Raw genomic sequence first — 19223 nt, 5'->3', positions numbered from 1 at the left:
TAAGTATAATAATCAAGTTTAGGGTGGAACAATAAAACATACATGAGAAAATATCATAATTTCATTACGGTCCATTTAACTTTACCTACAAACAATTTATAGATAAATAATCAAGGGACTACTTTGTCCTTAGCGTAAGTACACAGACCCACGTGACCATTAAAGTAATAAGGCTTCGGGTCTGACACGTATGTTTTAAATTAGACAAACCCAATATGCTATACGGTGTTCTTAAATAAAAAACCAAGTTTTGAAATGGTAAAAGTTTGGTCACTACATACACATACAAAAAACTCAAGGGGGGTCTAACCCCAACCCCCCCCCCCCCTGCGTACGTACGCGCCTGGTTACTGTTAGTGGCCAGTAATTAGGCCCATATGCTTTTCCTGGCCATTTGGTAATGTCTCAGTTTGCAACAGAAATGGAGAAACGCGCATTTTGTTGAAAATCATGTTATATCACGAACAGTACGCCAGCGACCATTCGTAAGACAAGCAATTCCAGGAGCCTCGCTCGATTTAAAATGCGGGGAGGTATACCTGGAGGGAAGTGATGGGGTCCGGTTGGGAACACTTTGGCAATTGGTTTGAATGGGGACTAATTGCCAATTGGTTCCAATAGGAACCCATTGTTTCACTTTCCATGTACTCCAAATTGCCAATTGGTATTCAATTGGGATTCAATGGGGATTTTTTTTTTTTTTTATGGTCAGTTTTTATTCTTTTCTCTCTTGAAACAAATTATAATCATAGTACAAATTACAATCATCATAACTCTCACTGCAAATGTGATGACATTATAAATCAGTATAAATTTTTGTCTTACAAACGGCTTCAAAAGAAACTTACATAGTTAGTTCCTATACATCATATTTGAAACAAAAATTCATATTTTCAAAGAAAACATATGCAGTTGTATAATCCAATTTTTTTTTTGTTTTAACAATGTAGCAACTTATACTTCTTTTTATACTGTTGTCCTGAGAGAAAAGTTTTCTCTTTTTGTTAACCCTACCCTACCCGACCTCTCCCTTATCCCCATTCCCCCCCCCCCTCTTAACCGGTGGACGACTGGCTCTGGGTTCCAATTGTTTGTCTAATACTCAGGTTTTCCCATTTAGAAAAATGAATAGTGAGAGTTCCCCTCATTGCTGCCAATTTCCTTTCTTCTACTTTATCCCCTATTATACTATTCTTTATTTCATTAAAAGAGGGTGGTTTTTTAAGTTCTCTATTTCTATAAATCAGATATTTAACAAGAATTAAAACATGATTCATTAATTGATATTTTCCTTTATTTCTCTCCTCTTTCCCATACAGAATTTCCTCCAAACTACAGTTATGTATTTCAAAGTCTAAAAATCTCGTGCACATTTCCCACACTGATTGTGCAAATTCACAAGTATAGAATAAATGTTTATATGTTTCTTCATCTTTTTCGCAAAATGAGCATAAGTTAGTCGAGACAAGACCAAAACGGAAGAGGTGATGGTTTGTATATAATATATTATGTATAAGTTTGAACTGAAACTCTCTTAATCGACTGTTAAGTGTACACTGTCTTAGTCTTAAAAATATGTTTTCTATTTCCTTACAGGAAAAACCATAGTTCCTTCCAATTCTCTCAAAAACCAAAGGTTTAAAATCATCTTTCTTTATTAATTGTACATAAATTTGTTTTGATTTTAAATCAGCTATATTAGTTGTTTTCTTCCCCAAAGTGAAATCAGTTCCAGAATTATTTTTTTCTTCTCCCTTTCTAAAATTATTTTTCCAACAAACTGGTAAACAGGTATAAAAGTGCTTGATCTTTTCAATTTCATTTACTTCAACACCTAAATCGATAAAATGCCTGTCACTTTTTAGTTTACCATCGTTTTCCAGAATATGTTTTAATTTGTAAATTCCTTTGTCATACAACCTCTTATCGTATATACAACTTCCTTTATATCGAATAAGTTTATTATTAAAAATTACCACATCACCAATGTCTATACTCCTTATATGTATCGTATTCACCCAATCTTCTAATAAATCCTTATAAAATTGTGGAGCTGTCACTTTTAATAAACTTGGTATATAGTCACATGAAAATATCAAATCTCCACCCACGTGTTCAGTGACAAAGTTCAAATATTGTTTCCATTTCATGTCTTCATCTTTGTTTAGAAGTTTTTGAATCCACATAATTCGCTGCGATTTAACTTGTGCAGAAAAATTTAACATCTTTAACCCCCCTTGGTTATAGTCTAAGAACATGGTGTTTCTATTGATTTTATCTGTTTTTCCTTTCCATATGAAATCAAAAGTTAATTCATCCAGTGAATCATAAACCCATTTTGGAACAGGAGTAAGTGACGCCCGATAAAGAACTTTAGAATAAATGTGCACTTTCAATAGTTGAATCTTACCCATAAGTGTTAAATCCCTTTGCTTCCAAAAATTTAAAAGTGTTTTTATTTTACTTAAGATTTCTTTATAATTTAGATCTTCTTTCTTGTGTTCATCGAGGGAAAAGAAAATCCCTAAAACCTTAAGAAAGTCAACTATTTCGCCAAAAGCAAAATCACAATCTAAACGTTGACATGAACCTAACCTTAATATTTTAGTCTTGTCGTTGTTTATTTTCAGTCCAGAAATTTTTTCGAAATCTGCAAATAATACTTTTAACCTATTAATTGATTTTTTATTGCGAACAAAAATTGTCATATCATCCGCATAAAGTACTAGTTTAGTTTCCTTATCTCCAAAATTAATTCCGTCCACCAATTTATCTATTCGTAATTTGTGTGCCATTACTTCAATACACAAGATAAAGAGGTACGGAGAAAGAGGGTCTCCCTGTCTTACTCCCCTTTCTACTTTGAAATAACCAGTGGACCCTCCTTCATTTAATACACAACTTAGAGTGTTCATGTATAAAACTTTAACCCACTTTTGAAAGGACGGACCGAAACCAAATGACGACAGAACTTTTTGAAGAAATTGATGTGAAATTGAGTCAAAAGCTTTTTCGAAGTCTACAGCTAACAAAAAACCAGATAAATTGTAACGGGATGTATGAAAAATAATATCATCTATAATGCGAATGGCCTCACCAATATTCCTCCCTTTCATGTAGCCCACCTGATCTCCCATAATGATCTCATTTAATACTTTCTTGATTCGCTTAGCCAAAATTTTTGTTAAGATTTTATAATCGACATTAAGAAGGGAAATGGGTCTATAATTTTTCAGTGAAAAGGGATCTTTCCCATCTTTAGCGATTAACGTAATTACAGCTTGTTTTTGAGACGATGCTAATTCTCCTAATCTATATGCTTCATTCAAGGCATCTTTAACTAAATCTCCAATATTCGGCCAAAAGGTACGATAAAATTCTGAAGAAAAACCGTCATTTCCAGGTGATTTGTTCTGTTTTAATTCTTTTAAGATTTCTAGGCATTCTTTATTACTTATAGATCCTTCACAGTATTCTCGAGATTTTTCAGTCAATTTCGGTAAACCTTGAAAGAAACTATTATAACAATTATCCGAGCACTCGTACTCTACTTTACTGTACAACATGCTGTAAAACTTCCGGATTTCTTCAGTTATCCTTTTTTCATCGCAGCAAATAGCACCATCTGAGGTTTTAATTTTTTAATAGTACTCTTTCTTTTGTTATTTTGCATTAATTGATTGAAATAACGCGAATCCCTTTCTCCGCTTTCGTACCACGAGGCTCGTGATCGAATCCTAATTCCTTCATTTACATAGCTATAAACTTCCTTTAATTTCTTTTTTGTATTTTCCAATTTTTCTAAAGTATCTGCATTAGTGCTTTCCGTCAATTGTTGTTCTAAACATTGTATTTCTTTTTCTAAATCTGTTCTTATTGTTCTTCTTTGATCAGCCAATTTTTTTGAAAATTTTTGTGTAAAGCTCCGAATTTTCATTTTTAAAAAATCCCATAACAACCTTTTGTCTTTTATTTTAGTTTGCAATTCGTTTTTTAATTGACAAATTTTCTTTTTTAACTCTCTAACATAATCTTCATTTTCACATAAACTATTATTGAATTTCCAATATGACCCTTTTCTTCCATTCGTTTTATTGACTGTTTTGTCAAATAAACGTAAAAATATTGAATGATGATCAGGGGCAACAGATGGAATTATATCGCACTTCATAACCATTTCCTATAGACATTCTGATATTATCCAGTAATCTAGTCTACTTTGCATAAAGGGATTGTTTTGCATATAAGTGAATTGCCTTTTTAAAGAATGCCTACATCTCCAAATATCCAAAAGCTGCAAATCTTCCATGAATTTTTCAAATTCTCGATTAAATCTTTTCGAAATCCTGTTTAAAGATTTCCCGTTATAATCAAATTCAATGTCCCTAATCATGTTAAAATCACCACCTATTATAACCGGGTAGTTATCTTTATTTAACTTAGCCAGATTATTGCGTAATTTTCGAAGAAATTGCAATTGATCACTCTCAAAATTTCTTGTTGGAAAATACACATTGCCTAAAATCAACCTAACACCTTGAAACTTACAGTCTATAAAAATATATCTACCCTCACTGTCTTTTAAGACTTGCAATATCTCAATATCTATCCTCGGCGCAATCAAAACGAGAACTCCTTTACTGTGATTAGAACCATGACTAAAATAAGTAGAACCCTCCCACATTGAAGCCCACTTGTCCTCACAATCGCTAGTACTAAATGTTTCTTGTAGGAAAACAATGTCCGCCCCTTTATCTTTACACCAGAAAAATATGCGTTCCCTTTTATCTCTGTCCCTGATCCCTTTCACGTTGAGGGAGAACAATTTACAATTAATCAGAACATCCATAACCTATCACACACAAGAAAATTTAACCCAGTCCCAGAGCCAATCCCCCACCTTAAAGGACCCCACGAAAAGCAAGAACGAAACCCCGTCATCTGGGAAAGAAACTGATACATGTAAGGGATTCAATTGGTGAATCGATCCAGTTAGAAGAATCAGTGATAAACTGATACTTCATAATCGATATTGGCAACTGTCCACCAAAAGGTATTTTCTATTCTCAATTGTATTAACTTCATCACATGGATCATTTGAAGTGTATTCAAGAGTAACATTTAAAGTTACACAGGCTCGTTCACATAAATATGTATATTGTTTCTTGGTTAGTAATCATAATTATAGTCAATATATTTATTGCTAAAACGTGAATGTAATTGTAACATGATCAGACAAAATAATCTTTTGGTTACCCCAATTGGTTTCTATTATTTGTCCAATTGGTTTCTATTTAACATTGGTCCTATTGGTTTCAATTGGTTTCAATTGGCCCTATTAGACTTTAATGGGGTTTTAATTAGACCAATCGGCCCCACTAGACCTTAAAAGGTTTTCAATTGGTTTCAATTGGACCAATTGAAGTCCAACTTCAGGCCAATTGGTCCAATTGAAACCAATTGGAGCCCCAATAAAGTCTAATGGGGCCTAGGCCAATGGGTCCAATTGGTCCAATAGGGACAATCTGGACCAATTGAAACCATCTGAAGTCCTATTAAAGTCCCATTGAAACCTGTTAAAACCTATTGAGACCAATTGAAACCAATTAGAACCAATTGGAACCAATTGAAACCAATTGAAAATTCAATTGGTGTTCAATTGGTTTCAATTGGATTTTCGTCTGACTTGCCACGAGCCCCCTGGACCCTACACCAATTTGTGTCTTGCCAGTGTCACAGATAAGGTATAAAAATATGCTCATCTGACCGTTATTTATTGCCCTAAACCCCTGAGCTTCCGGGGGCTCCGCCCCCTGGACCACATGCCAATTCGTGACCTGCCAGTGTCACAAATAAGGTATAAAATCATGCTCATCTGACGATATTTTAATGTATAAAACCCCTGGGCTTCTTGGGGTTCCCCCCTCTGGACCCAACACCAATTTCTGTCCTGCCAGTGTCACAAATAGACATAAAAATATGCTCATCTGATTGTTATTTATTGCCCCAAACCCCTGAGCTTCCGGGGGCTCCACCCCCTGTACCACATGCCAATTCGTGACCTGCCAGTGTCACAAATAAGGTATAAAATCATGCTCATCTGACAGTAATTTATTGCCCCAAAACCCCTGAGCTTCGGGGGACCCGCCCCCTGGACCCCACGCCAATTCGTGACCTGCCAGTGTCACAAATAAGGTATAAAATCATGCTCATCTGACAGTAATTTATTGCCCAAAACCCCTGAGCTACGGGGGGCTCTGCCCCCTGGACCCACGCCAATTCGTGACCTGCCAGTGTCACAAATAAGGTATAAAATATGCTCATCTGACGATAATTTAAAACCCCTGAGCCGCCTGGTATGGGGTGCAGATTTTCCTCATTTTCAGCATAGATATTCCAGCACTAGCTCTGTGTGTGTGTGTGTGTGTGTCTATGTTTGTTGGGTTTTACAGACGTGTATCAATCAGATATGATTATTTACGCTTAAGGACCGACCTTTAAACGTCACCATCCGAAGGACAGTTTCGAACCTGCGTCCTCGTCTGAATCAGTTTGTAACTTCCACTTTTAGCTGGATTACAGGCGCACGCCAAAACGCCTTGTGTATGGGTTAATTGGATTTTCAAATCTAATATTGGTGTGAATTCATGTACCGCCATGGTTAAATGATACATGTAAACTTGTCAGTAACCAATGTTAAATAAAGCCACGGAAAGTACATAATTCGAACAGTTTGTCGTTTCCTCATTTATCAGCCGTGAATGTTGATAATAATAAATAGTGATAATTTTGATAACAACAATCCTGATATTAATGATGATGAATGTTGATAATAATTAAAAATGAAAATGATGATGATGATAATAATAGTATACACACACGTCTTAAATTGTCTGTATTGAAAACATATACCGTATGAATCACACATGGACTCAAATAACTATTCAGCAGTCTTCCCTATTGGAACTTTTATTACAATTACTAGTGATCTCTAATGAAAAATACATATCAATACAAAAATATATCATACGAACAAAAATATATAAAAAAAACATACATCCTTGAAACATGAAAGACTTATAAGGGGTATAACTCTAGTACTGTATGATGAATTGCTTTGCAGGAACATGAATATAGACATTAAACAAAATATATATTACATGTTTAGAAAATAATAATTCATATTTTCCCATGGCAATGAGACAAAAGAAAGTATGTGTGCATAATAAATTTACTTGTCATTGTTCTTCATGACGCATCCATTGCAGGTCTGCTTTGTTTCAATACATCGTACGTACATTCATGTCTTTTTTTCCCAACCCAATTCATTTCCACATCATTATTGAAGCGACATGTTCCTAACCAAGAGAAAGGACCTACGTGAAAGTTTTGGTTACACTTCCCTTAATCTTCATATAATCAGCATAACCTTTTAATTAATTAACTAAACAAACAAGTCCTTGTTTAATACACAATCCTTGAATTGCAAGTCAAGCAAGTGGGATCAAAACTATTCCTGGTAGTGGGGGGGGGGGGGGGGGGGGGGATGTGGATTAATTTGGTACGTGACAAAAATATTACAAGTACAAGTGCAAGAGGTAAACAATATTGTTTTTTTTATTCATGAAGGAAATATTTAAAGTTACTGTTCGTATTGTTTTAGTGCTATGTATTTACCCTATATGATCACATTATTCTGGGTACTTGATAGCCCTTTTCTACATAATTTGCAATTAAATCTATTCATACAAAACCATATCAATTAAAAAGAGTATTTATTTAATATATATATATATATATATATATAAAGAGAGAAAAAGAGGGGGATGGTATACTCCCCGCTAACATAAGCATTTGAACTAAAAATATAGAAAAACTGTACTATTTAAAGTCTTAAAATTGATCCGCATTAAAAGCAAGAGATAGGAATCAGCTATTTAAATAACAGTTAAGGAAAAAGCATATGTTACCACATTCATGATATTTTGTGAGATAAACATAAATTACTTGATCAATACATATATGATATCAAACCCGTCCTGATTAACAATGCAGCCCTTATACAATCACAGATACAGAAAATCGTATTCAATTCATTTTTATATTTACCTTCAAATATTTCTATATCATTAGTTTTATGTTTTCAACAAAGACTTGCTGACAAGCAGTATTTTTAGACTGATTTGAGTAAACCTTAATTAGTATAATAGTATGATCGTTTGTAACAGAGACTAAGCATGATTACATCAATTTATTCAGTCAATCGGTTAAATGCAAATACCGTAAGCCCTTAATTAATATAATAGTATGATTGTATACACTTTGATATTTAGCCTATCAAGGGGGTTACTTTGTTGCCTGGCAAAAATGTCACAGGTAAATATTGTTATTTATATTCATAAAGGAAAGATCCAAAATTACTGTTCGTACTGTTTTAGCGCCATGGATTGATCCCATATGATCATACTATTCTGTTTACTTGATAGCTCTCTTTTCTACATCATATGCATTTAATCTATTCATACAAAATCAGAATGCTAAAGAATGTATTATACTCCCGCTACCATAAGCAATTGAAATAAAACTATAGAAAATTTGTACTATTTAAATACTTAAAATTGGTACACGTTAAAAGCATGTGATAGGAATCGGCTCTTTAGATAACAGTTTGGGTGAAATCATGTTTTACCACATTTATAATATGTTGTAACGTGAATATAAATTACTTGATCAATAAAGATATGATATCAAACCATTTCTAGATTAACAATGAAGCCCTTATATATTCACAGATACAGTAAATTACATTAAATTAATTCATGTACATATATCCGATTTGATCTATATAACATCAGTTTTATGTTTGTAACACAGACTTGCTGAAAAACAGTCTTTTTAAAATGATGTGAGTTTAACATGATTACATCGATTCAATTAGCCAATCGGTCAAATGCAAGTAAGCCGTTAATTGATAAAATAGTATGGTTGTTTAAACAGAGACTTGGAATGATTACATCAATTAAATCAGTCAATCTGTAAAATGCAAGTAAGCCCTTACTTAATCTAATAATATGATTGTATACACTTTGATATTTAGCCTATCCAGAAGAGAACCCATCTATCCATAAGACGTAACTAATTCACTAAATTCTTTTCCGTTGTCATATTCGTTCTTTGTCCGAAGGTAAGTTTCTTGGTGATCAATCATGCATTGGATTTCGCTCCACACCGTTGTACTGTAATAAAGAAGAGTAGAACAAAACAGAAAATCAAAGTTTGAAAGAAAATACATATCCTTTGGTATTAAAGTGTACCAATCACTTAACACAAATAAGTTATGTATTGCTAAAATTAATAAATCAAACTTCAACATTTAACCAGGCATCTAATGGATTCACGGTTAAAAGGTAAGGATATAAAACAGTGCATGTGGAACCCAAGTTGGACTTTGGTTCCGTGTGAGCCCTATTAGAAGCGAGTGCTGAGGGTGCACTGCATACTCCATAGTGTACTCACAAATTTCTTGTATATGAATTGAGAGTGTTATAATAATTTAAGTTAAAATATTTAAAGTAATATCTCTAAAACTCATATTTGGAATCAAGTGATACAACATGGAACTAGTAACATATAAAATAATCTATTTTCTGGTGATCAGAGCACTCTTAAATAGAAATAATAAATGAGGGGTTAGAGAAAGGACACAAATGTGACATGACAAGCATTGTAAAATAACATATTAATTAATTAAAAGTAATTCCAGTATATTAAGACTGGGAATGGGTCATTTTCCTAAGACGGTCAAAGTGGAGGTGTCGTGGTATAGTGGTCCATTCAATTGAATTTTAATCCAAGGGTTGAGGGTTCGAATCCAAGCCAAGCAATAATGTCCTTTGACTGGAATTAATCCACATTTACTAATCTCTACTCAGGTATTAAATGGGTACCAGGCATGATGCGAAAGTCACTGCAATTTGCTTAGCATTGTGGTTTTCTGTAAAATGGCACTTGGCTGGGCTGTTGGCACCTCAGGAGAATGTGCCTACATTTGCATGCATTGGGTGCAGGCAAGCCTAAATCCAATGACCAATGGTAATACTATAACAATAAAGTGCTTAGAGACATTGCCAATGTATCAAGCCCTATTACAAACCAAGATCGTTATCATTACTTAAATTAACACTACAAAATACATAAAGAATTTTGAAAAGGCAGATTAACTTTCCCACCAATTTAAAGGGGTAACTTATGCCAATCTTGTATAGTTCTTGGGAGAAAGGAGTTGACACGTTCCAAGGTTCTTCATTCGATGACTCTGTATGCATCAAATGTCCACAAACAGTGGGTGAAAAGTTTTATGTCGAGCCCAGAAGTCATAAATTGGCCCATGACATCTGATAGGTGGCATACCATATTACAAGAACTCAGAGCCATATATACAATAGTTTGATCAACTTGATTTCAGTTGGTCAGAACATAGTGTATTTTTGTTCAGTGTCTGCCCATCATAGCAGTATTTGCAATGCTTTGCCAAACTCATAAATGGTTCGCCCAACTCAAATATGGTTGGCCAAACTCTCCTGATAAATGACACTACGAATGCAGAGCATTGTCAAATGCAAATAATCTTCTACATACCGTTTCACTCCCATCTACCACATAGGGAGTCCTGAAATTGCGATCTTCATGATGCTGTTGGGAAGACAAACAATAATAAAAGACTTGATAATTTCTTTTTCTTTCAAAACATAATCTATAAAATCATTAAATCGAAAAGTATACTGATTAAAAACAGATAATGAAGAATCTAGTTGTATCTTGAATTAAAAAAAAATAAATAAAAAAAAATTCACTAGACCTGTTTATGCATACTTTTTAAACAATGTTTTTCTTGACTACTCAAAAACTTGCCCATGGATTTACCAACATAGCACGAAATAATGTAAGCAAAGTGTATCCCATTCATAGAGATGCAATTATTAGCAGGTGAACGGAATGGCTGGTAATGGGGAGAAGAAACGTGTATAAATTGAAAGAGTTAGTAAAATGGTCTATTCAATGTGATCATTCATTGTCAAGCTGAATATAATTCCCTACTGATATTCAGATTTTGATATCTACGTGGGTATTTCAAGCAGTGGTATATGTCCTGGAGGTTATAAGTACGGGATGGGGGGGGGGGGGGGGGGGGGAGTGGTGCACATTCACCATCCACGCCTTGATGATTTTCTTGGTTGTTTTGTTTTCACTATTTATTTTCATGTTGATAACCCTTGCTGTGTCGGGGTCAAATTCATTTTATATGTTGCATAAAGAATCATTTAATTTCAAGCACACATTGCCCCACCATCATGCATTATAAACATTAAGCAATTACTATAATTGTTTTGAGAAAATTGCATATTTTGTATAGGAACACTTCTGGCTTCTCTCTATGAATATGAAACAGTAGTAAACAAATGAGGAATGTAAATGTAAAAAAACTAAATTGAAACACATTTTCATTTCTCGATAAATATCATGCATGACATCGTTTAAAGGAGGCAAGTATGGTGTTGTAAGGATGGTAATACATTTCCTATACAAGCGATGTATATGCAGGTGTGTGAAAACTACAATGTTCAGCTATTTTGTAAATTATGAAAAGCCTTTGGTATATTTATTACATGATAAATATATGTTGAAGAGGGAGATTATTTGTGTGGTATATATAGCGTTAAAGGGATAGTTGAGTTCTGTTGCAGAGGGCGCTACACAAAATATTGTTTGTAAGATAATTAAAAACTGAGTGTCAAATTTAAAAGAACATAATATTTAAATGACAAAATCATCTTTGTTTGATCAAAATCGGTTCAGAGACAGCTGAAATATAACGATTTCTAATACTTGTGTACCACCACACATATTAGATATTTTGAAAAATTTGAAAAAAACGTGGAAAAAACGAAATAACGCCTTTTATGTCATATTTCAGCCAATGCCGATGTTGGTTTTTTGTTGGCATTTTCGTGTTGCTTATATTACCCACAATTAGCCGGCTCATGTAAATTGGTACGATCGTATTGGCTAAATTTCACACATTTTGGGATCTAAAATTATCTTCATAGCAATTTTAGGTTCTAAAAGGACACTACAAATGTCATAGATAAGAATTAGAGCAATAACCATGCACTTTAAAGGCATTTGCTGTCTGAAAACAGAACTCAAATATCCCTTTAAACATATGGACAAGGAAACTGTTTATACCGGCGCATCAGTTCTGCGTAGTCGATCCAATGCTTGACCAACTGCATACCGGCGTCCTTCAAGGGAATCGTACTCCTCAGAACCATTGAAAGATTCGTTTCCGTAGAAGCTTCTATTTTGTCTGCTCGAATCGACATACCGTTCTTCACTGAAAACAAAATAAAACAAAACATTGTTATATATTTTTGTTATAAGTAAAAATAATAAAAAAATAAAAATAAATAATAATAATAATAATAATAATAATAATAATAGTGGGTTCTTGTATAGCGCTCATGTCTGTCATACGTGACACTCCTGGCGCTCCCGAGTATGATGCCATACGTCACTCTAGCATTTCAAGGAATCAATTCCTGCCAGTGTTAACATTGTGAGTAATAGCATCACAAAATTTACAAAATATGCAGAGACAGAAGACCATCACTGAGAACTGTGATGGTCCAATCCAGTGGTTCACTGCATCTCAAAGAGAATCGAGAGGGATCTGTGGTCACACAGAGTCGGATAGATTGATAGATAGATAGACAGGTAGGCAGATGAATAGAAAGGTGGATAAAGGTTTATAATTATATAAATAAATGTAGACAGGTTGATAGAGGTATCTACATATAAGTAGACAGATTGATAGATAGATGGATAGGTAGATAATTTCTAATTATCATGCATACACATGTCAATAAGAGTTATACCACTTAGCAAGGCACCTCTAGATACATCTAAGGCAAGTTCAAAATACATATAGGTCCCATACTTTACTAAGTATTATTGGAGTGTATTATGGCATCGTCATCATGTAATTTTCAACATTAACATACATTTTAATTTTTTGTTTTGTCTGATTCAAGCTCTAGTAAACCTACCATCTTGCTACAGTCAGATGTACTGAAATCATAGATGTAGTGGGTAACGTATGGGAAATAATAGCTTGGAACTTGCTGATTTGTAAGTTTATTGTAATACTCACGCGAGCATCATTTTTGTTGCTTGATTTCGTCTGACACCTTGCATGAAAACGCAGCAGACACAGGTTACGAGGACGAGAACAGAACCAAATACTCCGAGAGCAATACCAATGATGGCTCCATTCGACAATCCTTGAGAAGCTGGAAAAAATGGATCAAATATGAGATTATGAAAAACAAGACCAGATGAAATATATGTGGACATGTACGCGAAATCAGTTGTGACTGTGCAAAGAAAAGAGAGTACCCTAACATCTATTTCTTGTTATACCGTATATATATATATATTAATAAATATATATGCCCAGGAAGAGTGAGTGAGAGGGAGAATACAAACACACACAAAAACAGAATAACACAATCTATTTGATTAAAAGTTTGTCATAATAATTATAAACATAGAACCATAGTCTGAACCGACATTATGTGAGGATCAACATTGAACTTACCATTCTGGCAAAGATCTCCTGTAAAACCAGTTGGGCAATTGCAAGGCTGTCCAGAAGAAGTACATGTCCCACCGTTCTGGCAGTTTGTTTGATCGCACTGAACTGTTCATTTCAAAGATATACGAATGATTTAATTTTCTTCTGATAACTGAGCAACTTATTTTTTCGTTATTTTTTATTTATAAAGTTTAGACAGTAGAAGGACAAGAGCTCTATAACTGCTTTAATATGAACAAAATGATAATAATGATTAAACAGTTGTCTTAATACTTCATGTGCTACGACAGCTATATGTGAAACAAAATTAAATTGCCTAAGTTATTGAAATATGAGTATAAAATATTGTGATAAAACATATAGCACTAGAGTCATTCCTCCTGCTTCTATTGGTACAACTTTTCATGGTTGACTGCACAGAATGTCAAACTCCATGTGCGCAAACTTCATGCATTTTCTTGCCTTGGTATTGATACATAACCATCTCTAATTTGATATTGAATGATAACATACCCATCGATTAAAATGCAAGTCACTCCAAGATATCATAATTTGAAGGCTTAAATTATTTGTCACAAACAAATTTGTGAACAAACACTATTTATTGTTTGTTTCTTGAAAACAACATACCAATATGTCACTTGTTGATTACTAATATTGCAAATAATTTAGAACCATCAATTTAAATTCACAAACTATTTATTCACAGTTGCAAGGCTATACTATTTTCTAATTGAAAACGTATCTGAAATTGACTTGTCGATTATGTCTTTTGTGAAAATAGCTTTTTATACATTGCAGACAACTGAAAGATACTCATTTCAAGATAACCAGTCACAAACAACAAAATCATTTGTTTTGACAACTAAAAAAGTATATTTTGTAATACAATATCCTGTTGTAAAGGTGCCTTAAGAGAAGAATGGCAGGTGACAAAAGGCTGTCTTTTACACTTACCATTTGCCGATATAGATACTACCAGAGTTTGACCATTAGCTGATAAGTTTTGATCAATGTTGGTAGATAAGGCAGATAAAGTCACAGCAAGCCCATCTGCTACACTTTGGCTGTCAGCCGCAAGTTCCATTTGCAGGTCACCGACTACACTACCTTGGCGGAATGACAGCACTATGCAATTATCACCGACAAGTTGAGAACCTAACTGTACCCTTACATATTGGCTGAACTGTTAAATGAGAAAGTAGAGAAAACAACAATCAGAATGAGCTAAGATACATAATGTAGTTCATACTTTTATTGTTTTCATAGATAAAAGTACAGTTCCAGTCATGCACTGACAAATTAATTAAACTAATTAATAGAGAAAGATTGATTATGTAGTTCAGAGAAATTAAGGCACACTGTGAGGTTCTGGAATCATTAAAATGATCATTATTAAGCCATAGTAGTACAGCGTCTCCTCTTAGAGACATTTTTGTTTTATCTTTAGATCCAGAATGCTAGGTAGTACACATTATACATGAGCAAAAATCTTCCACAAAAAGTTGACTCTCATGCAGTACAATATGCCATTCTCAAATTAAAGCTATTTAATTGCAACTAATCATTTATCACTATTTTCGTGTACACATTTGTCATTTGTTAGACGTACGGGCAAGTCGATACAACAATGCCTTCCGCAACACCCTCAGTGACCGAGGCCAAACAAAGGACTACAAGTATATTCTCTCTTGTTTGTAATGGATCTACATGTAGCACTTTTCAGAAGGAACCATCACTTTATTACAAAGTTCCAGAAGACCACTGTACTTTCTGACATATGTACAAACATCTTAATGCGATGGTGTGTATGTAGATTGTTGGATTTACAAGCTGAAGAGGCACCCACTTTTACATATTTACGTCTACAAAATTGTCATCAATTTTCTAGCATTTACTGGTGAAGAAAGATATACTTACAATGTAACAGAATGCAACTTCATATTCCATGAATTTGGCCGATGACCTATTGGTTAATTCTGGTGTATACGTTAGGGCTTGACCATTCAGACTTTGTCCTGTAATCTGCACAGTCACTCGACTAGTGAACAGACTGCTTGAGAGAGCTGGATATACAGAGAAAGAAAAAAATGGCATGAAGTCAAAATATGTATGGATATTTTAATGTGTTTCGTCCATGAACAAAAATAATTAATACACTCGTTTGCGTACTTACATCAAACAAGATTTTCATAATACGCATGGAATGTGTAAAATATTTGCAAGACCAGCCTAGTCGGATGATTCATAAGGAGTTGTATCAATTAATTTTCATTCATGTACTTGTACAGTTAAGATCTAAATTATTCATACCCTTAAATACCAAGTTTTATATGTTGATAAATACATAATTTTTTTTTTTGGCCCGATTTACATTTCTGAGGGAAATGACACCTTAAAAGTTTACATTTTTGAGTTCGAGAAAACACATGAACATCTAGATGGATCTTCAACTACGCGCAGTCGAAAATGATGCCTCCGCCATAGAGCGATTTTACAAACCAAAATAGAAGCAATTTTGAAAATTCAAGCTTGATTGTAATCCATTAACACGTTCTCAGAATATGGTGATTACAAGCCATTTTCCATATACATGTATGACCCTTTGATATTTGACCTCTGACCTCATTACCCTAAAATCTTATCAGGTCATGGGCTCTGCAAGATAAACTTTGACATCGTGACCCCAACATCTTATCAGTTCATTGGATCTGCAAGATACATACATGACCCAAGTGTGGCGGTAATCCATTAATTTGTTCTTGAGAAAACGCGATCACAAGCTATTTTTGCATACATAACGAGTCATGTGACATTTGACCCTTGACCTTGTAAGCCCAACATCTCATATGTTCATTGGCTCTGCAATATACATACATGACTTAAAGTACAAGTCCACTACAAAAATAACTTACTTTCAATAGAAGCAGAAAAATCAGACAAACCGATGAAAAAAAGTTTTGAGCAAAATCAGAGAACTAAAAAGAAAGTTATGAATTTTTGAAAAAGGATGTAAAACTATGGAACAATGGAAATTACAACACAAATTACCAATTTGGTTATCAGTTTGTGACGTCATGTCCTCACTATTTATCAATTGCTTTATATAGTTTAATCCCATTAATTTGCCTTTTTATCCCCCAAAACATGATTTCCCCCATGCATTTCACAAAAATCTTTTATGAACTTTGAAGAATTGATACTATTTTCCGAATATTGTATATTCATAATTATTGATTAGTATATAAATAGTTTATATTGTAACGCCATATTCTGTCAAATTATTATATTCATGTCATATTTGTAATGTGTCTTATGAAAGAAAGATAAATAAAACTTGAAACTTAGAACTTATTAAACTTTTATTGAAATGATCAACTGATCAATAAGATTGGCATATGATAATCATGGTAATGAGGGTAATAATGGAACATCATATAAAACACAGTCACTGCTCATCTCTAGGATGGCACAACAGTCGGTACAGTCACTGATGGTTATTTCTTTGCTGGTGGTGGTGTTTTCATATCCACATCCTCCAACTCCACACCACGAGTAATCCACTCAATCCAGAAAGGTTGGACATGGTCGAAAGGTTAGGGCTGTCTTGAAGGGGGGTTGAGCTCTGGTCAGCCGATCCCAAAGCCGCAGACACCGAGGTGGAAGTGTGCTGATGATGCTATTGTTGCTGCTGCTGGTTTGCAGGTAGAGGGAGGAGGGGGCATCATTTTCGGAGCAAAACGCTGCTGATACTGCATTGTTTGCTGCATGTGTTCATGTGTCTGTGAACCCCAGACTGAAGCAGGTGGTGCCTTGTGTCTCCACATGTGGGGGAGGTGGTTGATACATCTCAGGATGGTGATGAGACAGAATACGAGGATGGTGTCGAGCTGTGAGGTAGTGGTTCAGGCATGGCGGGGCCTCCCATGAAACTTGGGATGTCATCATCACTGTCCTCCTCCATCGACCGCGACAGTATCTTGTTGATAGCTGATCTTGGCTTCCTGAACTTGGGCTTGGACATGCTGATCAAGCTTTCACGGACGTAGGTGGCTGCTGGTGTGCATCGCTGAGGCCTTTGAGGATCTCACCAGACTCCTGCACTCTCTTCTGGAGGGATTCCAGGACAGCGCCGTTGTCATCCCGCTTGCGCCGTGAGGCTGAAGGGATGGTATGGATGATGTCAGCCTCCTTTGGACCAATTTGCCGCTCGGCACAGGCAGCCTCAGCAGCACCTAGGTCTCCGACAAGTGAGTCAATAGTGGCCTTCACCTGCAAAGACAAATACGAAACAATAGCCATCAGAGTGTGGCAGCTATCCCCTGACCGAGGACATAAACAATAGTGGCCTTCACCTGCAAAGACAAATACGAAACAATAGCCATCAGAGTGTGGCAGCTATCCCCGGAACGAGGACATAAACAATTAAATACGAAAACTTAGCGGTGGAATTGGCTAAGTCGATGAAGCTGAACAAGTAGGCAAGCTAGTCATAATCATCTTGTGCAAGTATGGAAGCTGTAGGTGGTACGAAAAATATATGCAAATTGAATCGCCTTTAAAAGAACAAGGCCTCCCAAATAGTAAACTTGTTTATACTTACACTTTTGCAAGGCTCAGGACGGTGTCGGATGACGGTTTTCAGGAATCCAAACTTTGCCATGATCCACTCTTCCCTCTCAGTGAGCTCAGGGGCACCATCTCCACTCTTCTTCCTGTCAAGGCGTGTGTGGTTGTCTCTGAGTGACTTAAACCATCCCCTGAGGAGTTCTTGCCCATCTGCTGTGCCTGGTCATCCCATATCTTGTTTGTCTTGTCAGTCCTCCTGTAGTTCGTCAACTTCATGTTCCAGAGGACAGGATTGTCTTGGAGGAATTCAAGCATGAGCTCCTCATCTTTACTGACAGGGAGCAAAGAGCTTCAGGCAACAGATGCAGCAACTGAGTCAACAGAAGAGGCACGGGAGGCACGGAAACCATCATCGGAAGGACGAGATGGAGAGCATGGTGATTGCGAGCGGCCGGTATGGGGCACAGCAGGGATATCATGAGGAAGTGAATCGGCTGCTTTAGACGATGGCGGTGAGGATGAAGGTGAGGATGATGGCATAGATGGGTTCTTCTTGCCTCTACCTCGGCTACTGACAGACTTCTTGGTTGCTGTCTTTTGCGATTTCTTGGGTGCCATTTTGATGTTGATAGCTCGCCGACTACTGTATAAATGCGGTACTGTAGAAATCGGCGCCATATTTATGCAGAACGTCACATGATCTTCGGCAACACGCCGAGCGCTGCGCATAGTTTTCTCATAAGCTACTCATACGTTGGGCATAGTAGGTCGAGAATGCTAGACATGACCTGACCATACGCTGTGATTCGCTGTCATACACTGTCATAAGTTAGTGATAGGTTACTAATAGGTTAGACATACGATATGTATACGTTCAATTACGTTATGCATACGCCCAAATTATTCATTCTGCAGAATTTTCAATGTTTTACGGGGCATACGCCGACGTTTTGACATTATTTCATGAAATTTCATACGCTAGCTATAATTTTCTCTAAAA

At 35.5% G+C, this 19223-nt stretch overlaps 2 protein-coding genes across 2 annotated transcripts in view; both read right to left on the bottom strand.

Moving 5' to 3' along the window:
* Nucleotides 1–6941: 6941 nt before the first annotated feature.
* Nucleotides 6942–19223, bottom strand: part of LOC105440309 — an 87933-nt gene continuing 75651 nt past the window's right edge. The window contains exons 64-70 of the mRNA XM_030989397.1: nucleotides 15575–15720; nucleotides 14612–14840; nucleotides 13658–13759; nucleotides 13211–13349; nucleotides 12247–12394; nucleotides 10639–10692; nucleotides 6942–9236 (exon numbers count right to left, since the gene is read on the bottom strand). Coding sequence (XP_030845257.1) covers nucleotides 9201–9236; nucleotides 10639–10692; nucleotides 12247–12394; nucleotides 13211–13349; nucleotides 13658–13759; nucleotides 14612–14840; nucleotides 15575–15720 — 854 coding nt within the window. The 3' untranslated portion in view covers nucleotides 6942–9200. The remainder of the gene's footprint in view (nucleotides 9237–10638; nucleotides 10693–12246; nucleotides 12395–13210; nucleotides 13350–13657; nucleotides 13760–14611; nucleotides 14841–15574; nucleotides 15721–19223) is intronic.
* LOC115925376 lies at nucleotides 16971–19170 on the bottom strand. The gene is made up of 2 exons (XM_030989072.1): nucleotides 18258–19170; nucleotides 16971–17926 (listed from the first exon to the last, which is right to left on the bottom strand). Exons 1-2 carry the CDS (start codon nucleotides 18315–18317, stop codon nucleotides 17684–17686), a joined length of 303 nt encoding a protein of 100 aa, XP_030844932.1. The 5' UTR covers nucleotides 18318–19170; the 3' UTR covers nucleotides 16971–17683.

This window comes from Strongylocentrotus purpuratus, unplaced genomic scaffold (assembly GCF_000002235.5).
Source record: "Strongylocentrotus purpuratus isolate Spur 01 unplaced genomic scaffold, Spur_5.0 spur5_scaffold_18, whole genome shotgun sequence".
In the NCBI taxonomy this organism is placed as follows: domain Eukaryota; kingdom Metazoa; phylum Echinodermata; class Echinoidea; order Camarodonta; family Strongylocentrotidae; genus Strongylocentrotus; species Strongylocentrotus purpuratus.
This window is presented reverse-complemented; position numbering and strand designations above follow the sequence as displayed.

Excerpts from the sequence above, each read along its gene's own strand:
- LOC115925376 (XM_030989072.1), bottom strand. The coding sequence starts at position 18,317 with ATGGCAAAGTTTGGATTCCTGAAAACCGTCATCCGACACCGTCCTGAG. Across the intron at positions 17,927-18,257 it reads GTCCTGAGCCTTGCAAAAGT|GTGAAGGCCACTATTGACTC; the intron begins GTAAGTATAAAC and ends TTGTCTTTGCAG.